This window comes from Xylocopa sonorina, chromosome 2 (assembly GCF_050948175.1).
Source record: "Xylocopa sonorina isolate GNS202 chromosome 2, iyXylSono1_principal, whole genome shotgun sequence".
Classification (NCBI taxonomy): Eukaryota; Metazoa; Arthropoda; class Insecta; order Hymenoptera; family Apidae; genus Xylocopa; species Xylocopa sonorina.
The window spans coordinates 7680770-7694650 of NC_135194.1; the positions used below are offsets into that span (position 1 = coordinate 7680770).

At 37.9% G+C, this 13881-nt stretch overlaps 1 protein-coding gene across 1 annotated transcript; it reads left to right on the top strand.

Annotated features, from left to right (window-relative positions):
- Positions 1–2615: 2615 nt before the first annotated feature.
- On the top strand, positions 2616–8301 carry LOC143432934 (enhancer of split mgamma protein). The gene is made up of 5 exons (XM_076909934.1): positions 2616–3033; positions 3449–3554; positions 3757–3846; positions 7043–7318; positions 7928–8301. Exons 2-5 carry the CDS (start codon positions 3501–3503, stop codon positions 8282–8284), a joined length of 777 nt encoding a protein of 258 aa, XP_076766049.1. The 5' UTR covers positions 2616–3033; positions 3449–3500; the 3' UTR covers positions 8285–8301.
- The last annotated feature ends 5580 nt before the right edge of the window (positions 8302–13881 follow it).

Sequence of the window (13881 nt, forward strand, 5' to 3'; positions counted from 1 at the left end):
TATCTTCCAAACATTTCTTCTCTCTTTCTTTTGCTCTTAACGCCTTTCGACATTTCTTCTTTATAATATTCGCTCGATATTAAATTCCTTCCTTATAATGTTTTTATTGCCTTTTCTGCAATTAACACTGGGTACATGTATATATATAATTTTTAATTGACCGTGCAGCTGCAATTTTACACAATCGATCGTATGCAGAGCGCAGCGGGTGAAAATGGCGTCGAGAGCCGATTCGCAGATATTGGTATCGATTATTATTTACAGGCGTAATTGCACGGTGTATAATGGCCGGAGTTTTAAAATATGTACTGTACAATGGCGAAAGGTGGTCCCGGGGAAGAAAGAACTCTTTAAATTATTCTTCACGACCCATTTGATTTTACCGCAGCTGTTTATTAAGACTCTTATTTATGCGTTAATTAGCCGGGCTTTTGTAAGGAACCCTCTCCAGAAGAAAGATGCTGGAGTATAAAAATCCAGTTATCGCCTGCAAAAACCCGCCGAATTATGCTTGTTTGATATACATAAAACATAGATTATATCGTTTAACATAAACATACATTGTGTTCAATATTCATACTCTTCGTTATTCTTTCAGCGTCGTTTAAATAGTAGCCTCGGGCTAAGTTTTCACTTGCCGGTTAACGCGCCTTTCGAATTTCTTTTCTTCCTATTTCCATAAATTTCAAATAACTTCTTCCTCGGGCTCCTGCTGATTATTCGTAGAAAATAAAATACACGAATTCGACGTTTGAAATTAATATTCCTTCGATTCTTCCCAAAATTTCTCTCTGTCTCTTATTTTTAATTAATGCATTATAAAACGGCGCAGGATAATTAAACATTTTAACATGCTCGCCTCCTGTGTAACACTTCCGTAAGCCTCTAACGAGTTGTCGAGTTGCGAACAAACTTTATCTTCCTTCTGGCACTCTCTCTCTCTTTCTCTCTCTCTTTTTCAAGAGATAGAGAGGAAGATCTGGTCTCAGATCACTCGAGAATCACGTATTAGTTGTATCTGGCCGGTCGACAAGAGATAATGTTAATGGAGGGATTCGTCTGCCGGTTTGTAGTGGCCTGCAGTAAGAGGAGGCCCGGTTGAAAATCCGATGATAAAGCCACGTCGTCCTCGAGAGTCTTCACGCACCGGTCTCTTCGGTTCCATCGAGTCGCGCGACATGTCTGTTAATGGAATCGGTCCTCCTTTTAACTTTACGCCTTCCCACTAAAGAGATTGCTCCTCTTGCGCGCGCATCTAACTTTCCACTTGATACTTTTAAAAGCTCGCGTCGTAAACTTCTCATTATCTTTTAAATAGTTAAATAAATCCGGTTGGTACTCGCGCGGGTAAACGCCAAACGCGGCTCGAGGCGTGCTCGGCTCACTTCGAGGCATAAAAACCGTATTACGGACTCGTAATGGGAACTGGAAACACCAGCGATTCGAGTTTGTTTCGAATTCACGAGCGTGAAACGAATCCCTTCGTACCCATCGCTTCTCAGAAAATTAAGTCCCCCCAAAATTGTAGTCCCTGAGTTTAGCACGCGTCGACATTGACTTACGATTCATAATTAATTCTGAATGTTATCATTATCGACGAAAGAAACGTCAGCCAAAAAAAAACGTGCCGATATCGATTCAATTATATGAATCAGGTGCGTATTAATTATCGATAAGTACCAAGCGATTGGCTCGCGTTAAGAATCGTCAGATAGTTAACCGGCTCGTATAGTTTCGTTCGATTACGTTTGGAGTTGCTTATAATTGCTTGTAATTGAAGTGGACATCGGCAGCGAACGGCTGCGGAGGAATCCTTAAAAGACGATTCGGGGTGCGCTGTTTGCACCGAAGGCGAAGGTTTTATTTCGCAATCGCCGGAAGGGAGTACCTTGAAACGTGTCCCGTTCATGTTTAACGAGCCCGTTAAAAGCATCTCCGAAACGAACTTTCGACACGTTTAACGGCTCGAATCGCTGCTATAACCTCTGTAAAATCCCCTGTTAGCCCACGCACGGATGGCCCCTTCGGCACGGTTAATTAAAAATTAACAGTTGTACCAGATAAGAGATTGTTGTTACCGCGAATAAAACGTGATCTGTACGCGTGTTATTGCCCATTTAGTTATCGATAATTACCCCTGTCGGTTTAACGATAACACGTCGTTTCGTTGCATTTTTCGCGTACTTTATTAGTTGCCCTTTTATCCTTATTTTAGATTTAGTTTCTTTAATTCCCTGCGATAGGAGAGTCGCTGTTAAATCGTGCGCGAGTAACTTTAATCGCTTTAGCAATAGGCTGCTAATAAAAAATGAAAATATAGCTATATATCTTTCTCTGTTTTTAAAAAATAATATTTTCTCCGAAGATCAAAAATCGCGCCATTTTTTGCGAACTGTCTGCTCCGCGTTGTAGCTGACTAAGTCCACTGTCATTCTCGCGTAATCGAGAATTCTTTGGATCGAATAAATTTGCATAAATAACGAGAGAGAGAGAGAGAGAGAGAGAGAGAGAGAGAGAAAACGCGAGGAAAAGTTGCGAGTAAGATCCAGCGAAGAGATTCGTCGATCGAGCCGCGCGAAATCCTCGAGAGGCGCGAGACGATCCTCCGCCGACGATCGAATCGAGATCGGAACAAGTTTGAAGTTGAACGAGCGTCGGGACGCCTGTCGCGCGTCAGGGTGTAGGTGCAACACAATCAAAGCATTTAGAGCGACCTTCTGGCCGAGAAGTAGCTTCTGCAGAGGGTTCGAAGTTGGTGAGGGTAGCGGCTGTTTGAATGGCAGCGGAGAGTCAGTTTGTCTAGAGACTGCACGGCGGTGCGTTCGCTTGTCTACGTAATATCCGTGGATTTTACTCTCCGCCTGTCGCGATCCTGTCTCCCGTTCACGAGGTTCACGTGCACGGACAGTGTTGGTGGAGGCCTCCTTCGTTCGAGCTGTTCGGATTGTTCCTTGCGTTACAGTTGTGCTACGATGTACTTTGTTTGTCTTATGCCGCTGCTCGCGGGTTTGGAGCTGCGTTAAATAGTGGAAGGTAAGCGAGCAGCTGGGAGCTAGTGAATTTTTTTTATTTAATTATCGATGTTGTATTTTTAATGGTATTACATTTGGGCTTTTCGATACGTTTGTGTTTTTATTGCGCGAAAGAATAGAGCATAATTTGCTAATGAAATAGAGCATGTTTTGATAATGTTTTAAGTGAAAATTTGTGTCTTCGATAACCAGTGATAAATCATACGAATCGATGTCTGGCAGTGATTAATTTTAACGAGAAAGTTTTGTAATGTTGAAAATTTTACGGAGGCATTCAGAGTCGTAGGATTGTCCTTAGATTTTATAAAGTTGTTTATAACTTTTAATAGTATACTATGCAACTGATTTGATATGTATTTTCGAGTATGAGATGATAGTTTTCGATTTGTTAATTTTTGAATCCTTTTCTATTTAAGGTGGAAATTGTTGGTGCCTGTCAAAGCTTAAAGAGACATAGAAAAGTGTGCAATGATGTCATACGAATATCCTCATCCCGTTTCCAGGACGTATCAATATAAAAAAGTGAGTACGCTAACAGATATCTTTTAGTTTATACAAAAATTAAATAATAAACTAAATAATTCTAGAACTTGTAATTTAATAGAATTAACATTATTGAGTCGATGCATTCAAATATATTTATAACAGCATTCTTCGTAATTATTATTTTTAAGATATCTTAATGTAGAATTCATTCAATTAACCCAGTTCTTTCATTCGCCAGATAACAAAACCACTATTGGAAAGAAAACGACGAGCGCGTATAAACAAATGCCTTGACGAGTTGAAAAATCTTATGATAGATGCGTTAGAGGTGCGTATTATTATATTAACAATTTTTAATTTTCTACGATTATTCATTCGTTCAAATCAAACTTGATAACTAATTCCTCCGTTGGATGTCGCCTCCATTTAATTCTTCTTTATCGATCCACTCTATTGATCACTCTGTTTTATCGACCAATTTCAAAGCCTAGCATTTTTGCTTCTATTTTCTTGTTTTTTATGCACTTGTTTCCTCTTTACCTTCACTTCGATCCATATTTCTTTCATTTCTCTCCCGCCCATTTTCCTTTTCTTGTGCTAAATATTTCTTCCTCTTAATTCAGACACGTTCTTTCCTTATTGTAAAATATATATTCGATATTTATTCCATATTTGTGACGTTCAGTTAGTAGCAATATTGCTCCAGAATTTCTTCCACTTCGACTCGATTAAAATCTCGATCGAATCACTCCTTAAGTCCAACTTTTTGCAATACTCCCACTTCATAAGATCTCCATAAATAGTTCGCATTTTGTGCAAGTTTTGTCACATATTCAAAAACCCCACCTTCCATTCATCCATATTTCTTCTTTCTTCTTCATTCAGCTCCATCGTACACCACTTAACTATCCACACGTTAACGGTGCCAAACAATTAAAAAAACGCAATCTTCCAATAATATACGAGGCCATAAAGGAACACAAATCCTCTCGAAAGATCTCGTAATAAACTAAAGTAATTCGAATGGCACGTACGATAACACGGTTGCATAAAATGCATCGAGGTCCCTTAACACAAGGAAGCTCCAGTAAAACCGTATAATTAGGTACACATCCGACGACCACTTATCGCGAAGATTATCTTACCAAGATCGCCGTGTGTCCTCATTGTATTTCGCATTTTCTACGATACCAGGCCACGTCACGAAACTTAACCTGTTCGCGGTGCAACCGTGTACAATGTGAAACGTTATCGTAACCATTCGGTACCAATTTCATCGGCGACGAGCGCGATACATTGCTCGAACGAGCACGTGCTACGGTTTGTACCTTTATTTTTTTTCGTCCCCACCATCGAGTGGCGAAACCTTCGGCGGGAATCTCTACGGACGGTTTCATCCTCGACTTATTGGCTGGCGATGTTCGCGGTACCTGGTTTCCCCTCCTGGCTATGCTCCACGACTCGCTCGCAGCAGGAAACGCATTCTCGAGCGGCAACTACGCGTGCAATCGATTCGAGTGCTTAAATATTCGTAGACCGTGGGAAACAGCTCGCACCGTAGTGTCAAGCCGTACACGTGACTTACCCGTAATTACGGAGCCAGTAGTTAACGCTTCGGCCGCGTTCATTACGCTTTAAAAGCACACACACGCCGCTGTTACGGTGTTAGAAGACACCGCAGTGGGATTTTCAGAGTCGACGAGGTTTGATACGGTCGTCAGATAAATTCCCGCGCCTTTGTGCACCGGTTATTTTCAGATAAGTGCCGTATAAAATTATGTTTTCTTCTTTTCTCTCTTCCTCTTGTTCTTCTCAGTTTCTTTTTTTTTTTTTTGCTATTAATTCGTGGAGAAAATTTTCGACTATCTTCTTGTTGAATCTTTATTCAATGGAAATGACGCTTTAAATGTGTTATTACTGTTTTAAAATTGCTTCTAAGAATATGCCCTAATAAATATTAATTTTCGTAACGGAGTACCGTACGATTTTGTTGTAACAACGGTTAAGGATTGTACTGATATTTTATTTTGTTGCTAATAAAAAATGAACACAATTACGATTAATGAAAATCACAAGTTTTGGAGTCATGTATACATTGCATTATATTTTGATGAAATGTTATGAAACGATTTTAATTTTAGGATACACCAGAACGTTCCAAAAAATGTTTTTAGAAATAACTAAACTTGAGGAAATTAATAATCAATAGTACCCATGGAAAGATGAAATATAGTTCCATTAAAGAACGATGCGCTGTAATCCTAACAGATTGCTTTTCACACTTTTGCACTGCACTAGCATCTGTGCCTCGATAGTAAATTTCTACGCACGTGAAATCATGGAACACATTTCGCGAAGCGGTAATACCGGTGGCGCAACTTCCCTTGCAAACTCGTATCAATATAAAGATCGCAGTTTTCTAACAGCGACAAGTTTTTAGAGGCATCCAAGCCATCCGAAGATACACATTTTCCAGCGTTATTATCTCGATTACACTTTACACCGTAGAAGGAAAGTGCATTTGCATTTTTCGTTGCTTCGAACATGATCGTGCGCGATGAAATACTGCCTCCAATCACGTGACTCTCTATCCTCTTATACTTCTTACGTTTTATGGGTTGGCAGAGCCAAAGAATGGTGAGATGTACGAAACGAAAGATTGTTTACAAATTTTCAAATTTTTTCGCTTTTAAATTAGGTAAAAATCACGAGAATTTCTTGCTATTTGAATAGTCATCAAATTCTACTTGTTCTATATTTTCTAACTTTCCATCAAAAACACAGAAAATAGTAATAGAAATAGTCACCATCAATCACCCAGTCACCAATTTAAAATGGTGCAGCGTTCATTTTATCCAACCAAGCCGCTGATTTTCTTTGCTTAGCTCATTGCACGAACATCCTTACTCAAGAATATTGACCCCTTAACTATCTCTTAAGCTGCATATGGACTTACGATGGGTCAATCAAAAAAAGCACCACCAATCCGCTTTCCGTCCCAAACGAACCTAAACACGTACGACATATTTGAATAATCATCAAATTCCACTTGTTCTATATTTTCTAACTTTCCATCAAAAGTACAAAAAATAGTAATTCTTTGATGGGGTTGAAAAAGTCACCATCAGTCATCCAGTCACTAATTTAAAATGGTGCAGCGTTCATTTTATCCAACCAAGCCACTGATTTTCTTTACTTAGCTCATTGCACAAACATCCTTATTCAAGAATATTGACCCCTTAACTATCTCTCAAGCTGTGTGTGAGCTTACGATGGGTCAATCGAAAAAAGCACCATCAGTCGACCTTCCATCCCAAACGAACCTAAACACGTACGACAAAGTTTCATTGAAGAAACCAAATAAATAAAAAAAGTACCCAACAAGTAACGTCAATAGTAAACGCAATCCCTCCGGATCTCGTATATCTGGATCGTCCTCGATCTTAAACGGTGCTCGATCGCTTCGCATCGACGCTCAAGACGGCCAGACAAAAGTAAGCGAACGCTGAATCGATCGTTTCCAGACGGAGGGGGAGGACATCAACAAACTGGAGAAAGCGGACATTCTGGAGCTGACGGTGCGCCATTTGCAGAGGCTGCAGGGCTCGCAGCCTTCCGGGTTACCGAGCACCGTCGCGAGGAAGGACCAGATTTCCGGCGAGACCCGATGGCTGTCCGGTTTCGGGCACTGCGCAGCTGAGGCCTACAGATTTCTCTCGGCGCTTCCAGGTGAAGGCGCGGAAAGGCTAGCCAGGCACCTCGCAGCTGGCCTTCAAAAGTGCCAGCAAACGAACTCCTCGGTAATTATCGCTTCATCGATTACCGCGGGACAATCGAGCGAAAGTATCGCCGACGGACGTTCCTTGCTCCTAACCGAGATTGACGCGCGGATCTTCAGCCCTCCATTTGTCGATGCTCTGTCGTCTCGCGTTAGTTCGACAGCGCCCGGAGGAATACGCCGTTTCCTTTTTTGGGGTTCGCGTTATAACGGAAACGTATCGACGAACGACTGTAAAGTGGGATGTAATTTAAATGGTTTCGCGGAACAAATAAGCAGGTGGACTTGGCTCTCTTTTTTCGATGTCAATTCTTCGAGAGCGTTTAATGATACCGATCATTCTTTCGTATGAGAGATATTGTGTAGCTTCGTGTTCGTTATGTACATAGGATGATTGAACTTTTACATGTCGAGTCATTTTTAAACTATGCGTATGATAAATGATTGGTCAATTTCTAAAATTTCGAAGGTTTCAAAGAAGAAACATGACAACGCTAAATCCACGGTTAACTTCCTTTTTTTTTTAAATAGAAAGGTGTACCTTTTTCAACGTCATATTTTTCTTTTGAAATCATATAACTTTTTACAATTTTATAATACAATCTAATCCGATTTTTCAATTAATTTTCAGCTGAAAACGAACGCACTGGCGCAAATACTGGCAAGCTTGGATCTCACAGCTGATCTACTGGCACCCTCGAACGCGAACTCAACCGTCGACAACGTTCGAGCAATATCTCCTGAGAAGAACGTAATGACTTATCGCGGGACGATTCGCGACACCATCAGATTTAACGTGTCGCTGCAGTGTAACACCGCGACTGATGATAGTAATCAAAATTCAAGTGTGAACCGTATCGCCAAAGCAGAGGACATTGTGGAGGAACAAGCGGTGAAAGAAGCGAGAACGGAAGTTAAAATGGAAGACGAGGAAGAAATTGACGTGGAGAACGTTGACGAAGCTGATCCTATGTGGCGACCCTGGTAGATTTTAAGATCCTTAAATTATTATGCACCGTGTCGTGCTCAGTTATTTAAATGAGTTTCAAAATCGATGAACGCCGCTTTAATTACTTGGTATTTGAAGCTATTATCTTTCTCTAAAGAGAGTAAAACTAAGTAATTGTCCTTACGTATTTTTCATCCCTTCTTTCAGTAAATTTGGTTATTTTATTTGTGAGAATTGAACATAATTGCATCACAGTCAGCTACTTTAACAAAATAAGATTCCTGTGCTAATAGTGACGTAAGAAATCGTTCGAATAATCAAGATGATAGTATGTAAGGTAGCTCTTCTGGCTGTTGAAACTGTAGCTTATACAAAATGACTATTTTAATTTATACTATGTACAGAGGCAAAAATCAAAGACAGCAGGTGCACCGTTCTAGCTTTAAAAGATAATTCAGTTATTCTTTTTATATAAAAATAAGGAATGGAATGTTTAATATTTTTATCGAGCTGAACGATTGGTTAAGCTTATTCCTATACGAGTATTATTATAGCTTTAATTAAAATGTAGCACTGTATCCTTTCGTATTATTATAGTATTCCTATTTATCGAACACGATATATATTTCTCAAATATGTTATTATCATTAAGAGTATTTTCTCTTCGCAGTTAATCATTTTTATTAATAATCGAAATGTTCTATAGAAGTAGATATACTAAGAAAATACAAATGGTATAGTTAATTAATTATTATTCTGGTTACTTGTTAAGTTAACTAATATTGTTCATCAGTTTCACTAATTGTCTTTACATTAGGACAGAGACAGGTATAATTTAGATTTACATGTTGCATAGCATATAAATTATCAAATGTTAAATACTGTTAACTTAAATTATATTTTAAGTTTATTATTTGTATCGTTACGCTATTTTAGCGTAGAATCTAATTACCCTTACTTTTGACATTTTAAGAGACTCACGGAAAATATCAACCCTCTATGCTTTAAACTATGTGATAAACTAATCTGACTATATTTTAAGTCTTGTAATTTAACGTTGACTAATTTTTAAATTATGTATTTTTCATCTTCATCCATTCAGAAAGTAACTAATGCGACAAGAAGCAAAGGAACTGTGAAACTGAAACGCTTGTAAATTAATATTTTTATGGGATAATGGTATATGAAAATGAACTGCCTTATAAAAAACTTCTACCAGTAATTTTTCACAGGTCTCATTCTGCACAAACATTGCTATGATACAGTAATAGTGCAATAACTAATTTATAGTGACTACCACCGCTATTCATTATACATTTGTTATCAGATTTATAAGTAACTTTATTTTTAATGTTAATATATAGCATTAGTACTACACGTTATAATACGCAGTGTATTAAGATTCGAAAAGCGAAATTTGGTAAATTATAAGTCCCACATCCCAATAAATATAATTTTGATACTTAATTTCCCACTTAAAATATTCTTCTCTATAGTATCTGCTATGGTTAAAGAACGACAAAAATATAGATACGAGAATCGTAATAATGTAACTATACTCTTATAAAAGAAATGTTTAGAAAAATCATTATTTACCTTTATTGCAGAGCTGTTGAACGATGGCGTCCAGGAGATACAACTGTTCGACTCTTTTAAGTCCATCATCAATTGCTATGCCTTCAATTTTCCACTGTTATCTTATAACAAAGTTCTTAAAGCGTTCTCCGCTCAAACGTGAACCCGCGCTTGCGATTCCGCGAACTAATTACCATTCCGATTCCAAATCACTGCCCTCTGTGCGTCATTCTTAGAAATATGTGCCCAATACTAGTATAGATGGCAGAACGTGCATTTTCTTATTATATGTTAGACTGTAAAAATTGATATATCTACTGTGGGTAAAGACGATACCTACTTCTCAAATAATTGTTACCATTTACTAAGTGTAGAATAGATCGCTCATCTAATGCCTCAGATGTGTCACCATTTGGGGATTTTCAAATTTCTGTACCATTTTAAATAATTGTTCTTATCTTTATGTTATAGCTGTCATATGAGAAGAAATATAGAAGAACTTTGATGGATCGACTGAATTTAAGAAATCACTACAATTACTTCAAAATTGTATAATTAACAAGGGAGAAGAGGAAATCGACTGAAGAAGACAATAGTGCATTAATTTTGTACCATTGCACATTACTCTTAAGTTGATTATATTTCGTAGTATAATGTGCATTAATATAATTAGTTATAATACAGTAATAAGAAGTGAAAACCATTGTGTTATAAGTATATATACTATTGTAAAATACAAGCTAATTGTAACTCCTTGTATATTTCATTAATTTTATTGAATAAAACTTGTTACATTCGTTTGAAAAAATTATTTATCATTTACCCCTTGACGAGAGTATTCCCGCGATTCCATCACATTACCATTCCCACAGTTCAAATTAAGTAAATTTTCTTGGAAATGACGTAATTTTCCAAGAAATGGTACATTACGGATACCTCCTCGCCTATCATGTTCTCCTGATACAAAGTCGAAAAATCGGGTTCTCGAGCGAAAAATCTGCAAACTGATAATTCCTGGAAAATGACGTCACTTCCAGGAATAGCCGAAATTCCCGAAATTCTTGATGACGTCATTTCCAAGAAATGGCACGTTCGGATACCTCCTCACCACTTATGTTCTCCTGATACAAAGTCGAAAATCGGGGTTTCACTGAGCCAAAGTCCAGAAGTTGGTAGTTCTGGGAAAATGACGTCACTTCCAGGAATCGCTGAAATTCTCGAAATTCTTGATGACGTCATTTCCAAGAAGTGGCACGTTCGGATACCTCCTCACCACTTATGTTCTCCTGATACATTTCCAATTTTTGCGATCGAAAACCCGAAAATCGGACTTTGTATCAGGAGAACATGACGTCATAGGAGGTATTCCAACGTGCCATTTCTTGGAAATGACGTCATCAAAAATTCCGAGAATTTCAGCGATTCCTGGAAGTGACGTCATTTTCCCAGAACTACCAATTTCTGGACTTTGTCTCAGCGAAACCCCGATTTTCGACTTTGTATCAGGAGAACATAAGTGGTTAGGAGGTATCTGAACGTGCCACTTCTTGGAAATGACGTCATCAAAAATTCCGAGAATTTTAGCGATTCCTGGAAGTGACGTCATTTTCCCAGAAGTGGCAAGAATACCTCCTATGACGTCATGTTCTCCTGATACATTTCCAATTTTTGCGATCGAAAACCCGAAAATCGGACTTTGTATCAGGAGAACATAAGTGGTGAGGAGGTATCCGAAAGTGCCACTTCTTGGAAATGACGTCATCAAGAATTTCGAGAATTTTAACGATTCCTGGAAGTGACGTCATTTTCCCAGAAGTGGCAAGAATACCTCCTATGACGTCATGTTCTCCTGATACATTTCCAATTTTTAGGATCGAAAACCCGAAAATCGGACTTTGTATCAGGAGAACATAAGTGGTGAGGAGGTATCCGAACGTGCCACTTCTTGGAAATGACGTCATCAAGAATTCCAAGAATTTCGGCGATTCCTGGAAGTGACGTCATTTTCTTGAAAATGGCGACTTTCGGAGTTTTCAATCGAGATTCTGATTTTTCGACTTTGTATCAGGAGAACATGATGGGCGAGGAGGTATTCTTATTTTGTCATTTCTTGGAAATGACGTCACTTCCAGGAACTCTCAAAATTATCTCGTTTAGGGATTGGAACTATACATTTTTGGATTGCTGGATAGGTCATTAAATAACTAAACAATTAGTTAATAGTTAAATAATATTTATTCAAATTGTTTAACAATTTGGAAACTACAGACGTGTTCTTACAAGCTAATTGTTATAAATTATGATTATAAATACATGTACAATACATCTATATAACTAAAATTTATGTAAATTTGTAAGAAATGAACGTAGATTAAACGGTTTCTTGAAGTTCTTTATTTTTGATGAAGCAGCTAATGATCATGGCTGGGTGTTCCTAATCCTCTTTTTAATTCCTCCTTGGGATATGAGTTTTGAGGATGGAACCAATCTTCGTATATGTGATTGGGATTCAATTAAATATAAAATTCCATAGAAGCGGATGAAGTTGCCAATAAGTTCCAAGGAAGTAATGATGAAGAAGAAATGGTGTCTGTAAAGATTATTTGTAAAATTTATTTAATTAATATATGTCTTTAACCACTATGAATAAATTGAATGTAATTTTTAAACTTTTCTCTTTAAAGTATAGAATGTAGAAGGAAATTTGCGGTGTTTTGCGCGAACAATAATTCAGAACATGGAACACGGTCCCATAAGATAAATGATCTATCTGCTTACCTTGCCGCTGTTATTTTAAATTCAAATCATTTTCTGCTCTGTCGATAACATTGCGAACGGTACCAAAATGGTACGAAGATTCCAGCGCCCTCAAGCAGTGAGACATAAAAATGCATATGGGCCATTGGTCTACTCTATAACTTGTTTATGGCTATATTTCATTCATTCTATTAGTTTCCAAATTTTCCAATAGATGGCAACTACTACATCTTATAATAACACATTTATACACCTTGGATTTGCGATAAAGAAGGATAGCAAATATAAATACAAAGATCATCAAAAACTATGGTAACATCATTATTTAAACATACCTGATCTAATTTTGTTTGTCTGCGATTTCTAGTATCGTAAAAAATATAAGAATCGATCAAAAAATATTCAGTATTCTTAATTGAAATTTCAGCTTTTACGTTTAAATAATAATTCTAAGTTGCAGTTTGTTCTGAATTTCTTAAATTAACGAAGAAGCACTTTACACAAATATTAGAATTTTTTTAATCCACTTATAAAGTTATTTAAATAATTATAAGCGATATTTATACAGTTATATATAATGCTACTTCTTATTTCCAATTAAACGAACATCGATCATAATCGATTTACGTCTTTCCTGTCGGCTTCCACCAAAATTGCCATAAAATCCTTCTTTTCCTGTCGGTTTCGCTAATTCAGTGATTCGTTTCACGCATCGATCAACGACTTCCTATTTTTTTCGCGCTTCCTTTTTCAAACGCGAGGAAAGAACGGAGGTAAACTGTACCACAATTTCCGGTCCCGCATACGGACCCGCGTTCCCACAATCTGTAGACACATAGCTAAACAAAAGTTCAGCTTTACAAAATTTACCGTTAACACATCCAAATGTATAATTTTTAAATTCCAAACTGTAAACCATTCACTAAAATGCTAAAATACAAATGAGCAAAATATTCCCAAGACTACTCGAAGTTTTCCTAGCACGGGGTAGACAAACGAAAGAAGAATCATCTCACCAGTTTCCTTACTTTCTACCACTGACATTTACACCTCGAAGCCGATGTTCGATTCCATTTAGATCGTAACCACGACAAAAAGGGGCGGCGTGGGAGTAAACGCCTTTACCACGACCATGTCACAATTCCTCCTGCGGGTGAATTGGGCTCGCTGTTGAGGAACGGTGCGTCCTTGCTGAAAGGTTTCGATAGATCGACCGGGAGGATGGTTTTCTGGTTCTTGCTACTTTATTCTTCTCGTCTGTGTGTGGTCTGGTATCGTCGAGAACAGGTTGTCAATGGTCAGAG